General features: G+C 41.9%; 1 protein-coding gene across 1 annotated transcript; it reads left to right on the top strand.

The window, feature by feature from the left end:
- Nucleotides 1-4,401: 4,401 nt before the first annotated feature.
- Nucleotides 4,402-9,953, top strand: TMEM248 (transmembrane protein 248). Its single transcript, XM_009885161.1, has 6 exons — nucleotides 4,402-4,570; nucleotides 5,255-5,540; nucleotides 6,799-6,949; nucleotides 7,732-7,915; nucleotides 8,387-8,530; nucleotides 9,328-9,953. The coding sequence occupies exons 1-6, from the start codon at nucleotides 4,412-4,414 to the stop codon at nucleotides 9,346-9,348; spliced, it is 945 nt and encodes a 314-aa protein (XP_009883463.1). The 5' UTR covers nucleotides 4,402-4,411; the 3' UTR covers nucleotides 9,349-9,953.
- The last annotated feature ends 4,845 nt before the right edge of the window (nucleotides 9,954-14,798 follow it).

Raw genomic sequence — 14,798 nt, forward strand, 5'->3', positions numbered from 1 at the left:
AGAAAACCAAGTTAAAGATATTTTTGGTACCTGCTGCTGTTCACTGTTCTTAAATGAGAGGCACTTTAGTTTGAGATCAACGCCATTTCTTTGTTTGTGTGTTATTTATGGATGGTTTGCTAGGAAAATCACAGTTCGGTTGATTTGTGTTTATGAGTGTTTTTCTGGCACGCAACATTATTTTCATTCAAAGCGGTTAACCCTGATGTGACCCATTTCCTAACCCACTTTGTACTGTAGTAATGGGGCATCTTTGAAAACATAATTGATTTATAAATAAACTGAACTGCACGGTTAAGATTAAACGCTATTATGTGCAATAAGAGGTTCGGGCATAGAAAACATGCGAGATCTTAATGGAGTGCTGTTGGGATGGGTTCGCGCTGGCCTGCTGCCCTTCTTGTCTACCCACAATTTTCTTCCGTATGATACTTCAGTGGGGGTTTTTTTTGTTATTTAACACCCGCCTAATTTTTTTTTCCTCTAGACTGTGACTATCTTACGTGCGCAACAAGAAGGGGAAATATTTGTAAGGAAATTATAAGATTTTAAGCTTTCTGGTGGAAAGATTGTAGTCGATGTTATGGCAAGAAACATGTAAAAATTATGTCAGACGTTTACTTGAAACTTTAATTTTTCTAATTTTCTTTTTCCTTTTGGCAACTGCAGTTTTACTTTTAATACCTGCTTTACTGCAGCAGGCATTTTTGTTGTTGTTGTTAGGAATTCAGTTCCTTTGATATTAAGCCCTGAAATGGGATTTTAATCTGCTGTGACTCATTCTATTGACTTTTTGGACTTTGCAATAGACTTCAAGATTTTCCTCATTTGTAATTTATTCTTGAAAAACTCACAGGTCTATTTCTGAACTTGACTTTTCTATACCCTTTGATATACAAATAAAGAGGAATTAAAAATGTTGCTGCTTTGAGGTTACTGTATTCAGTCTGGAGCTATTGTGGAGGAAGACTCCCCTAAATTGCAGAATAAGTGGCGATTTCCTCGCTTTTTAGATGGTTACCCAATTCTGTGTTTGCCAGGGACTCTGACGTATTAACTCTTGTGTATTTCCATCCTTTATCTTTTTTCTCTTTTTAACTGTGTAACAGAATTTCCGGGGTTCGTAGGGCCTGATGGAAGAGCACAGTATCTCTCCAGTGCTCGTGGAGCGTTTCCCGATGAGGACCGTCAGCTGTAACTCTGCCCGAACGCGGCGTTTTGTCTCGACGTATACACCTCAATACCGAGCAATTACTTTGGAGCTGGTGGCCAATGTTCCAGGCTGGCAGTTTTCATTCTTCCCGTTGCGCTTGAGCTACTTGTTAGGCTGACTGTGGCGATTTTTATTGCACAAGTATTAAAAGGCTTAGCCGGAGCGGAGGGAGGCAGGCGGCGGTTATTAGAGCCGCTTTCTAAATTATTTATTTAGCTAAAAAGTGAAATCTGATCTTGCTTTCCTGACCTGCCAGGAGGTAATAGCGTTCAGTTTCTTTTTTTAACTGTGTGAAAAAGAAGTAGAAGTTTGAATTATATCCTTTAGGTTATTCATTTACGCAGGGGAAGTTGTTAGTTACGATCAGAGCTGGTAGAAGAATAGCGTTTGTGTTGTGTTTCTCACAGGTCCTGACAGAAAGGAGGGGTTGAAGTGTGTGGACCATTAACCGAACCCCTAAAATCGAGTGGGAAGATCTGTTTTGATCTGTGTGCACTGATCTGTTTCGCGAGTTCTTTGATAACTATTTTATTTCGTAAAAGAAATGGTAGTTCTTCAGGCAGCAGCGTGGAAACATTCCTCTTAGTTCTGGTTTGCACTAACCGTGTCCAATTGCTATTTTCATGTCAGCTCTAGTATTGAAATCCACAGTTGTTCCCTTTCCTCTCATAAACGCTCAAAAGGCATATTACACTTTGGAAATTGCAGCTTATAGCATTTTCTAATTGCTTTCAAAGCCATTGAGTTATGGGAGCATATTAAGCAACCGGCACTTCAAAGCTGGTGATCTCTTACATAAAAATATTAGCCCAAATATTTTTATATGTATGCTTTTCAGCGCATCCAGTTTTATGGCTGATTTTAGACCCTGCGGTAAACAAGCATGCTAATGGAGCTGTTGGACGCCCCTTTAAAAAGGGATCACAGCACTGTATATGCTGTGGGTGACATTCAGCTTTGATTAAATGCTGTAATAAAGCCTGCATCTGTGTTGTTGTTTTCAACAGGAAATTCAGAAGGGAACAGCTGAATACAACTCTGCTTTTGGTTTATCTTTTGATCGTTTTCCATCTCAACGTGTGTCTCCAATGTTTGTAGATGGAGCATTTGGGATTTTTAACTAGGGCTCATTTAAGAAATTTGCTGCCAGTGACAATGTAGGAGGCAGAACGTACAGGAGTGCGGATCATACCCAGCATGACCCTCACCAACCCCAGCTCTCCCTTTCCCTCTCTCTCCTGCCTTCTCCTGACACCTTCACTGGCCTGTTTGGCCAGAGCACAGCTGGTCTGGGACAAAGAAGTTTTGGTAAGGTGCGCATTTATGGTCACCTCTTCTTTCCTCTCTTCTCCTTCTCTCCATCCTTTCTCCGCGCTGCGCTTCTTACTCCCGCACACGCTCTGTGTTTTCGTAAAGAGGTGTTTGCAGCACCCTGTCATTCTTGCTGATAAAAAAAGTTGATGGTTTTCCTGGGCTTTGCAGCGTGGATGAAAATTGGTTGATGGTGCAAAATAGTAAACCTAGGACAGGAGCTTGTGCTCTGGAGCGAGCACTGTTTCAGCAGATTTCACCCAGGAGAGCAAGTAGGTGTGTGGGGAGGAGACGGGGGAAGTCAGCATGCACAGCGCGGTGTTGTGGTGTTGCCACAGGGCCTCGGGTCTCTTCTCAGCGAGTTGAATATTCCCCTCTGTGGGGCAGTTTTCCAGGTTTTGTCAATATTCCTTCTGTTATTCTTAACAGAAGCATTTCTGCCAGTACAATCTCGAGTATACACAAGAAAGTTGTGATGGCTGTACATTGGGGGATCTGGAAAAGACTTTGTCTGACAGCTTGTCCTTTTCCCTTCTCTTGCTTTCTCTTCAATCAATAGATCAGATCACAGATCGCTCTCCCTTGCCCTCTTTCTCAAAACCTGTCCTTCTCTCTTCCTCAGACTTCCCACTCTTCAGCCGTGCTACATCTGGATTGTAGATGCTTTTACATGCTTTTAATAAGAGCCAACGAGAACCACCCAGACCTGCAGGGAGCAGAGTCCCTGACTTAATTAAATGTTATCAGATCTGTATAAATGCTCAAACATTACCCGTTGCAGTCCTGAATTCTTTAGATGCCCGTCCTGAAGTTTGCCTTTTCCTACGAATGTTGGGGATAAGCAACACATTGCTAGCAACAGTCAACTGCCTTTGTAGTTTCGCTGGGGTTAAAAGCCCTTGCAGTTTTGCTGGGGTTAAAAGCCTTTGCAACCAGGATTTTAGGTAAGACAAAGATAAGAGGTTTGCTTGAAGCTCCTTCCTTATAGCGCTTCTGAAGTAGATGCCGCCAGGCTGCCCTTTAACACCGGGCTGTTTGCTTTTCCTTGTGAGTGGAGGTGGGGAAGCTGATACAGTGAACTCAATTTGAGTCTTTCTGCTCTGCACACGAAAATTCAGAAGGAGAATCGGACAAAATATTATATTTTGGACAAAAATGAATGATTCGGTACATCTCCTCAGCACGTGTATGGTCCTCTCTCTGTTTACAGAATAGCGAAAGTTCTCTAGGTCCTGCAAGACTCAAAAAAAGAAGGGAATCGTCCGGCCTCCCCCCTAACTTGGTTATTAGGTGTTTCTGACCACAGGATTCTCGATGCAGAAGCCTCAAATGGTGTAGGTTGCTTTTCAGATCCCATTTTGACGGTCTGGTCCTTTGGGGCTAAGGGTGGGGTAAAGGGGGAGCTTTAAGGTTTCAGGCTCAGTTTTGACAGTATATGCAAGGATGTACAAAGTCTGATCTGTGGGCTGCGTAACAACTCCATCCGCACTGTAATTTGATGAATTCAAATATTACTGGAATTAAAAGTGTAGCAGTGTATATCCTGCCTTGGTATTTGGGGAAATAAAAGAACTGGTTTTATTGCTTATCGGTGACATTTGGCTGTGCTAGAAGTTGTCCTCGTTTCTTAAAATCTGTTCCTAGCTGCCAATTTCAGGCTCTGAGAAGGTGAAGTCGAGCGTGTTTTGATGTGTGCCTAATTTCAGGCGTACTGAGTCTGTGTTCAATGAACAGTACAGAGTCATATAATTGAATCTCGTTTTAGTATATAATTCCATTTTTTTGGTCAAACTTTTGTCTTATGTGATCTACCAGCCCGCACCCTGTAACACACACAGCCCAGTCACTGTTGTAATATTCTTTGTTTTCAGGTGGACAATCAGAATAATGTTCAACATAAACCTGTTGGAGAACCTGAAGGTTTACATCAGCAGTCGACCTCCGCTTGTGGTCTTTATGATCAGTGTAAGCGCTATGGCAATAGCTTTTCTGACACTGGGTTATTTCTTCAAAATCAAGGAGATCAAGTCACCAGAAATGACAGAGGTAGGTACAACAAGTTCTTGAGCTAAACAGTGGGAATACTAATTTGAAAAACATGCCCAAAACTAATGAGTTGTGTTTGGTGTCGTGTCCCCCCCGCAAGAACCCTCTCATGGAAGTGTGCAGAGTCTTCTGTGAGATTTTCTTCATTTATATTTGCCTCTGATTTCATAAGGAAAGAGGCTATTGGTATGAGTGTTTGGATAGTCTTGTTTTTATTTTGAGGATGAGGCCCAATCATCTGACACATGATGCCCAATCTTCCCTACTATGGCTAGAAGCTTTTCTTTTCCTTTCTCTGTTGTGTCAGCTAGCTTGTTTGTGAAACTTATCTAGTAATACTATTCTGTAACGAGGGAAACCCTGCTAGAAACCGCTCATACCCTGAGCGTGGTGAGAACGGACCAAGTTAATATGTTGTAGTTTAAAGGAGGATATTCTGCTGCTGTGCTGAGCAGCGGTCAGGTGGTGGCTGGGATTGAACACCTCTCACTTCTGTAAACAACTCGCCCCGTTGTTTAAATAGACACGGTGGTGTTTGTGCTTGCTTTGTGAGCCATGTAATTTCTGTTAAATGGCTTGGAACTGCCGGCGGGATGGTACGCATCGAGGTCTGCACCGCTCTAGAGAAGTGGCAGCCAACAGTTAACTTGCTAATCTGGTTGAAATCTTCACATTTGCTTTAAGGACTGGAATACCTTCCTCCTGAGGTTTAATGATTTGGACTTCTGTATATCTGAGAATGAAACCTTAAAGCATCTCATCAATGATACCACAACTCCCGAAAGCACGGTGACTAGCGGACAGGCGAGATCTTCTACGCAGTCTCCACAGACTCTTGAGGACTCTGGGCCGATAAACATCTCTGTTGCAATCACGTTGACGCTGGACCCGCTCAGACCGTTTGGCGGATATTCTCGCAATGTCACACATCTTAGTTCCACAATTTTTGGACACCAAATTGGACTCTCAGGTATGCAAGACTTCACCTTTTTATAAGTTTGAATGGTAACTATATAAAAAATACCATCTTATTATTGGTGAGATAAATCTTTTGCTTAGAACACACATCTGTTTCCAGATTTGTTCTGAGTATATTCCTGTATAAAGCCCTTCACTTTTTGCTAGAAAATCTTTACCCTGCGTTCAGAATGAAAAAGAACCCGCAGGTTTGCCAAGATTAGGCTTTTCCGTTTTAAATGATTAACCTAATAACAATGGAAGGTAATTTTTAAGCCGACAAAATTCCAAGCAGGAAAAGCTTCTACAGCAACTATTTTCTGTACTGTCTTGATGCATCTTCAAGTCCTTAACTCACATTTTAAAGGCATTAATGTATATACATTAGAGATCAAGTAGCATGTTGTCTAAAAAAAAAGGTTTATCTAAAACGCATACATGAATAAGCTCTAATATTGCAAACAACAACAGATAAGATGGTTACAGTTTCTGTGGTGTGAAGAGACTGATGTGCTATGTGGCTGCCCTGCCAGGAAGTTTTGACAGGAAATTGTAAAAAATTAGTTGAAATTGGTAAGAGAACCTCACTGAATTTTAGCTTTTAGCCAGGGTTTCATTTTATAATAATGCCTGAAGGTGTCTTGAACCTGAGAGACGTGTGAAGAGACATTTACCATAGCTCTAAATCTCTATTACTGTATTTTATGTTGTTGTTATTTTATTACTGCATTAAGAGCTATCAAATGCAAGTTCCATTTCCAGTAGCCTGGATTTATTTTCAGTATGAATATATCCACATGGAGTTAACGCACACTACTTAATCTGCAGTTCGATATCTGTTGGCACGTTTTTGTCTACACAAATATCTCCAATTAGGAAAGTAAGCATCAGGAAAAGCAAACATGGAACAAAGTCTTTGGGAGAAGAAAGACTAAAGATCTGATTTTACTTTCTAATAAAGTTCTCTGAACATGCATAGATTCACTTATAAATAGTGGGGGGTTGATTTCTGAAAAGATCCTAATCACCTCACTTCTTCTGGGGGCAGGAGAGATTAGGAAGAGCAGCACCTGGGGTTTTGGTAGTTTGGTTCGGTTTTTAACTTTCTTTTTGCTGTCTTTGTTGGCAGTAAAGATCCTGGATGACTTCAGAGGTACAGATTCAGGGTGATGGTTGCTGCCGTAGTCATTTGAGTGTTGTCCTTATCCTAGTGATTGTTGCTCAGATACTTTTGTGAATGAAAACCAGCTGTCCTTCTCTCTTTCTCAAAGGCAGAGAATCCCACGAGGAAATAAACATTACGTTCACCCTGCCGGCTGCCTGGAATTCAGACGACTGCGTTCTTCACGGCCACTGCGAGCAGGTCGTGTTCACAACCTGCATGACTGTGACAGCAGCCAGCAACGTCTTTCCAGTCACAGTGTAAGTGCATTTTAAACACTCCTCCGTAGACTGGTTACTGGGTGATTAATTCCTCAGCTGGTTCTCGGAGGGTGTTACTTCCTGATGAATGTGGAAATTATGTACCTGCCTTCCTTCCCCCACAGTAAAATCCCTCTCTCAGGTCTTAAGACTTTCACTGTCTTTTGGCAACGCTTTATTTTCCTGTGGATGTTTGAACTTTGGCCCTTACCTGCCTTTCGACATTCTACCTGTGATTTAATCTTCACTAGGAACAAAAGAATCTGTGAATATTTAAGAAAGATACCCCTAATTTAGTTTCATTACCTTGTGTGAGAGCTAAGGCTAAACGCTGAGGTTCTTATCCTCTTCCCTACTGCGAGATCGGCGTAAGCCAAATGCTGCTTTGCTGCCGGACCCCAGCAGGTACAGACCTTTCATCGAAATAGTTTCCCTTTGTCTTCTCTAGACTCTCTGACACTATTCAATATACCCCGGAGAACCACCAGATAGATTCACAGGACGGTGTGAAGCCTTGTGAAAACCAGTGTTTTTCTAATTCAGCGGTGGGATGTTGACTTACTGGAACAACATACAGTTAAATTCTAATCTTAGTATAGGAATCACATGGGGGTTTTTTTATACACCCTTTTGGTTAAGCTCCGTATTTTGTTGTTGTTTTGGAAAGTCCAAAATAAGACCGCTGCTGTTAGGAAGGCAGGACTCGACTCAGTTCTAAAAGTTAGCCTTACTCGGCATGGGGAATGGCAATCAGGGTGCTAATTATTTCTGTTTTCCTGCAGTCAGCCACCACATTGTGTTCCCGAGACATACAGCAACGCTACGCTTTTGTACAAGATCTTTACCACAGCAAGGGACTCTAATACAAAATATGCACAGGATTATAACCCTTTCTGGTGTTACAAAGGAGCAATCGGAAAAGTGTATCACGCTTTAAATCCCAAACTAACTGTTATAGTTCCAGATGTAAGTGCCACTATGTTTTTATATGTTACATTGAATAAATGCTTTGCTCTGATTTAATTAAATATGGTTCTGTTCACCCCCTAAAATAGTCATATTCGGTGCTGGTTCATTATGTAGTGCAAGGGTTGAGACAGACTTGGATATGCTTTGCCCCTCGCGGGCATGATGGTCTTCATGTAGTCTCTGTGTGCCTCACAGCTTTTAATAACTAACGTTTATATTTTGAAATCATTTGACAAAAGATGCTGCCAGTTTATGGGAAGAGATCTCTAGTACAGATTTTTAACGTGAGGAACATCTTGGCTCTTTATGTGCCACGATTAGGAATCACTTTCATTACTATGCCAGCTGCGCAAAGGGGAGAAAGTTGATTCATGAAGTAATTTCTGTGCTGATCTGATAATTATTGCTTTAATATAAAATGCCAACTATTGGTGCACTGTCAGTAAATGGTTTTAATTCTCTGTGCAGGATGATCGCTCTCTAATAAACCTGCATCTCATGCATACCAGTTACTTTCTTTTTGTGATGGTGATTACAATGTTCTGCTATGCAGTTATTAAAGGCAGACCCAGCAAACTGAGGCAAAGCAATACAGAATTCTGCTCTGAAAAGGTGAGTCTGTAATAACAAAATATTGACTCTGATCAGAAAACATAAAAAATCTTTTTTTTTTTTTTTTTTTACATAGTACAGACTGCTTTTTCTTATCTCTGGAGATGTAGATTTAGTTCCCTTTCAAGGAGGCACGGGTGTTTCATTGTGGACAGCACAGATGGGTGCTACGAAATACGTCCATGTTCTTTGTAGATCCTCAGAGCTGAATTTTTCTCCTACAGAAATGGGTTATTGCATTTCAGCAAGTGCTGTAATGCAACTCTTCTGCCATAATCCTGATGTTACTTGCACTGGTTTGGGTGAAGCATTGAATAGATAGCATTGAGTAGTTTTATTTATCTTTTATCACAACAGACTTAAAATGTTGAGTAAAACATGATACACAATTCTAATGGTTGTTAATGAATTAAATTGTAAAAACGACAAAGCTATTCAAAAAGTCGATTATTCAATATGGCATTGGAGACCTGCACTTTGCTGGAAGGATTAAATATGAATATAATTAATTGTGAAGTAGGAAGCTAACGTTGGCACCTTTTGATCTTAATGATATTTTGTAGTATAAGCTGGTTTGAGTCTTTTGGGTTTTGGTGTTGTTTTTTTTTTTTTTTAAATTGATTATGCTAAGTACAGAACACCCTCAGACTTACTTTGATTTCCTTTCCAAGTTAGGCTTTTCAAGGTTCTTTGAAATAGCAAGGACAGACATGCCAGCTGCATGGAGATAAGTAATATACCTGTTATGGGATTAAGAATTTGACTTTAATTAAGTGTTTTCTTTTTCTTTTGTTTAGGTTGCTTTGTCAGAAGCATAATCCATCCTCTTCTTTTACTGAGACTGACTGAGAACCGTAATCATTGCCTGCTGAACCCAGAATGGGTCTTAACACCCTGTGAATACATTATCTTGCAATGTTGGTTTATTCCAACCAAAGACATTTCAAGTGCCTGTAATTGATTTGTACATATTTATAAAAGTATATTCAGAATAGGTCAGATGATGCACTTGTTCCGCATTGTAGTGCGGCGGGAAACTTTCAGTCTTTACCTGTGGACATAGCCGAATGTTTGCGTAGATATGTTTAGTGATAAGGCTACATATAGTCAGAGCAAGATATTTTTGTCTAGCTGCATCTGGGCAGGTTAAGATGCCTTTGCAAGTGTCTCAAACAAACCAACAGATCTTTGTTTTTTGCCCAATGATATGTACAGTGTGTTTGAAACAGTATGCACCTTTGATATAATACTGCATTTCCAAAGCCACCGATCTACTACATGAATTAAATGTGTATTTGTGTGGCCTAATACTTTCTTCCATTTGCTCCTTGCTTGCAAGAAAAGATATCGACATTTTAGATTTTTTTTTTTTTTTGAAAAAAGAAATACATAGTCACATTTTAATAGTGCTGTATTTAGGACAAACTTGTGCTTTTATTCATAGTAAAAAAATTAAGAAGTGAAGTCCCATTTTAAAATGTTTCTTATTCAAAAGTGCTAAGTTTGATTTTCTTTTTTTAATTTTTATTTTGTTTATCCATTTGGCTTGTTGAGTGCCAGAGAATCAGTCAGCATAGAGACTATCTGGAAAACTTTCCACTTGGCCTCCCATCCGCAGCCCTCAAACCAGGACTGTGCATCTTTGCTGCGGAGCAGCTTTCTGTAAACTTTCTTTTTTTTTTCCCTCTAGAAAGCGAAACTTAATAAAAAGATGTATTGTATTAACAGTCTATTGGGGCTCTGCACAGCCTTGGGCAAGTGCAAATAATGAAAGGAAAAGAAATCCCATAGTCTGTTATAGAGCTTCACTTTGGGACTCTCCATCCATCTCTGAAGGGCAGCTGAAAATGACACTTTTATTAGCTTTGTCCGATTTCCGCTGAATGCTGTCCGCTCAGGGGAAAAGGGCAAGGAGAGAACTAGGGCTGTTGTGATTAAGGTCAAAGAAACCGCACAGTAAAACACACACTGTTCTCTGTGTCCATTCTTAAATCAGGTGTTTTATTCTGTGCATTTCTCCCTTGGCCGTTCTGGCTTTTGCTGTTTCTTTCTGGCTGCTTATCCAGTAGCCTCCTTAAACTTTCGGGAGTTTTCCTGCAGACATTTCCACCACTGCTTTTAAAATCTCACTGGTTGCCTTAATTGACCTTTCATCTCGTCTTTCAGCTCCCTCGTCAGGTAGTATAACTGTAGGACTGCATACATACGCATAAGCTTTTTTCCTCCTCCTTTTGCTCTAAACTACACAAAAGACGAAACCCGAGTTAAAATCTCAGAGTCTCAGTTATGCTGGCATAAGATTCTTAGTTTATTACCTGTAGACACTGTTGAGTGGTACCCTGCTGGTCTATATGTACGGGACTTCAGTAAGTTCACGAGTCTTCAGAGCGTTTGAAGCAAAATAGTCACACTTCTCTTCAGAACATGTTTCCTTTATAGAATTTCAGTTACTTAAGTGGTGTTAACTAACAAGCGTTTTTCTCCGGGGATGTTAAGGCAAAGCTTTAGAGATGGCCTGGTTGAAGTCTAGGGATAAAATGAAGCTTCCAGTTTTCTCCTGATGCTGCTATGGGCTAACGCTGCTTCGCTGGAATGAACCAGCGAAGTCAAAACAGGTAGACGGCTTCGCCCGAAAACTGCCCGAGCTGTTCCCGGTTCCGGCGTACCCAGCCTTCTGCACCAACACTGACTTCCAGAGTTGCCTACGAGGGTGGCTTGATCCTGGGGACCAAAGGCAGGAATAGGAAACATGTTGGGGTGGTGTTGCAAAGTCTGGAAATACCTAGAAAATACCCAGTGTAACGCGACTCCTTTAAAAGAAGCAAAGCCAAGTCCTTTCCGTTTCAAGGGACTGTTTCAATTAAAAATCATACTCCCAAATTTGCGAACTGGAATTCGGTCTGTTGGGGGGAAAATAGAATTATTTTTTTAAAATCTGTTTTTGCTATTTGGTAATTGGAGGAGCCCGCTTTGCAAGTTATCACCCGCTGTATTGAAGTACCCAGAAATACTAAGATTGCAACCCACAAATGGGGAAATGTTAAGGAGTTGTATTTTTTGGCCTTTGTTTATCCCTGTGCACCCCTGTATTGCAGCGCAGAGGTAAGGGTGTCCATCAGGTTGAGATGCTGTAATACGGAGGAATATCGGGTTGTTCCTAGGCGCAATGTACAAGTTAAATGCAGCCAAACAGAAGAGTAAAAACTTAATATTAAAGTTCAGATCATATTGATCTTTCCTTTTTTGTTTTCTTTTTCTTTTTAACTATGACTTGAATCAGTTTTGATTCTATTTGTACGTGTTTTCTTGTTCTTAGAAAGCTGCCGTTTTCTTTTGCATTTTCCTTTGGCATTACATAGAGAATCTGAGCCTTGGTTTCCAACCCTCCGCCGGTGATTGTAGGGTTAAGATGGCTTTTTGTTTGTTTGTTTTGTTCTTACATTACACTTGTCTTGTTGCATGATGGTTAATAGCCGATTTGGAAATTACATTTCTCTCCTAGATTAATTTTGTGTTTGTAAGATGTGCATATTGCTTTGCAGAATAAAACCGATGAAGTTTATTCTGGTGTCTTTATTTCTACTGCCCAGTTGCCGTGGAGGTTTCATAAATCACCTATGTTGTATGGACCGTCGGAGGAAATTAGTACTGAAAGTCTGCAATAGATGGGAATTTCAAACCTTGTGTGTACCTGCGGTGCAGTGAGTACCTTACATAAAATCATTTTGGTTTGAAAAGACCTTTAAGATCATCCAGTCAAACCGTAAACATAACATTGCCAAGTCCACCAAGTGTCGTGGGGTAGGGAGTGTAGCTGATGCCCATCGGGAGACATGCAGGATTTGTCACGCTGACCCATCTCTCTCGCTGCGGTTCCCTGGCGATGATGGTGCCTCTTCCCTGCACGGGCTGTGAACCGAGACCAGACACCGAGTGTTTCAGAATGCCCACGGGTGGCTGGGGGTGGTCGGAGGGCTATATGGATGGCTGTTGAAATCAAGATTATGGAACTCATTACATTCTACCTCCAGTTACGGGAGGAACAAGTTACCACCTGTGTGTTGTCAGGGCTCGAGAGTGTAGAGAAAATGTACTTTGTTTTGCTCTTGGAAGCTTGTTGAAAGCTGGGCGCTGCGTGTTTGACAAGTGCAAGGTGGCCGGCCGGTCTTGCTTCTCTGAAGAGCAGAGTTCAAAGCATCCAAACGGTGCCCGTTCAGATCTGGTGGCGAAGGGGAGCATCATTTACGAGCGAATCTGTGACATCGGTTTATAATTTTTGCTGAGGAGAGGGACTCTGAGTAGAAAAAAAAGTGATTTTAATAGAATATCTTTTACAAATCTCCTTGCTATGGCTCTAGGAAACCTGGCTAATTGTGAAACATCTCCCCCAAATGAGCGTTAATGCCCTGTGTTCTCCGAGTCTGTCCCTAGTTAGCAAAGCAGTCGTCTCTGGCCTCCACCAAGTCCTGTCCTGCGGCCAGCCAAGAGGAAGAGAAAGGCAGTCGGACACGTATTCGATTGTTTTCTGTGAAACAAACTCTCTTTCATAACTCGAGCAGCTGCCATTTGGCAAGTGCACAGCTTTGTTCAGTGAGTTTTATCAAAGTGCACCTTCCTCCAAGAGAACCCTGTTTGCGAAGCTCTCGCTGCGTAGAGTTACACCCCGGTCAACTGAGAGGAGAATCTACGGCGAGTTCCCGCTGGGGCAGAAGCACTTGGTCAATCAATAGGTGATCGAATTTGTTTTGTTCTAAAGGAAAGGTGAGCAACTTGCTGCCCGGAGTGTTTCCCAAGCATCTTACATGGGAAAATCTGGCTGTAATGTAGTGCCATAGTCTTCCGGGGGGTTCTTTCGAGGCTCCCTCCCGGCTCCTGATGGTACGAGCAGCTCAAATCTCACCGTCTCGAGCAGGTGGTACAATGAAGGGGGGGAGAAAGGCTGTTTTGCTGATATCTCCAGGTGCTGGAAGGTTGGAAGGGTGGGGTGAGCAGGAGGGATTCGTTCGATAACACTGTAATCAGGCTGTTTACTCATAACCATGGATGTTTGTTAACCAACTAAAATAAGGGCAATGAAAAATTATGTAAAGCTTGCTCATCTGGAAAAAATGCACGCGCCGTGTTTGCAATCAGATTACATGGAACGTTAGCGGGCTGCTGCGGATTGGGATGAGAGGTACCATCTGCCGGCAGCCATGGCATGTCTTTAATCGGGTGCTTTGTGCCAAATATTTTGGTATTACGTGAAAGTATTGCTGAAAATGAGGAACAGCATCTGCCGTTTCGCAGCAGCGCCGCCTTTCCGCAGGCGAATTGCTTTAGCATTCTTTTTAAAATAGAGAGTTTCGAAGAAATGTTGTTCTCAAAAGTTCATGGGAACGAGTACGCTGGCGGCTGCTGGAATTCGGATTGTGAATTCTCCTTTTCTCTTCCCTCCAGCTCTAATCAAAACTCTGCTAGCGACGCATTGCCTCGCAGAGCGAGAAAATAAAGCTGTAGCTAAAGGTTTCTGTTAAACTCCTGCGACTCGTTTGTCTGCTGTTAACCAGCTAACTCGGTGACTTCCAGACTTCTGATGTCTGAGCCCCACTAACCACCCTCCTGGCGGATCCCCGGGAGATGCGGTACCTTGCCGTGCCACCTGGCTGAGCCGGGCGGCTGCTGTGTGTTCGTAGGTCTCAGTTTCTCCTTTATACAGCTTTTACAGCTCTGCTAAGTGCTATGACCTTTACCGCTAGAATTAACTTATCCTCGGCTGGAAAATGCATCTGAGGGTGCTGCTGCAGGGAGGGGGAGGCTGTGTCCTAACCCGCAAGGCTTCCCAGCAGAACCAATAGTCCCTATTTACCTCTTTGAAGGTGTTTCTTTACAGGATGTTAAAGAAACAGCTGGGGACCTCGGCGTGGATTTCCTTAAGCTCTCTCTGACGTTAGCTCCTCGCCACAGGATTCTTGCACCTTGATGAAATAAACACCACTGTAAGATTTAATCTGTAGCTGCAGAAAAAAAAAGAATAGGGCAGTCCGTGGGCCAGCTTTTTCACAGACCTTATTAATGTTTGTGAATAAAACATTTCACAATACACTACGTTATGATTTATCCTTTGAAAACATCACTTCTGGTAATGACCTCTATCTTCTAGCAAGAGGAGGCTTTACAGCGAGGAGGATGGCAATATCCTCTCCGTGGTTTTGGTATAAATCACACCATGGAGGAGTCATGTCTGTGGGAAAGGGTGAGAGCCCAGGAGCAGCTCAGACAAGGTGAG

Source organism: Charadrius vociferus, unplaced genomic scaffold, assembly GCF_000708025.1.
Source record: "Charadrius vociferus isolate BGI_N301 unplaced genomic scaffold, ASM70802v2 scaffold54, whole genome shotgun sequence".
NCBI lineage: Eukaryota > Metazoa > Chordata > Aves > Charadriiformes > Charadriidae > Charadrius > Charadrius vociferus.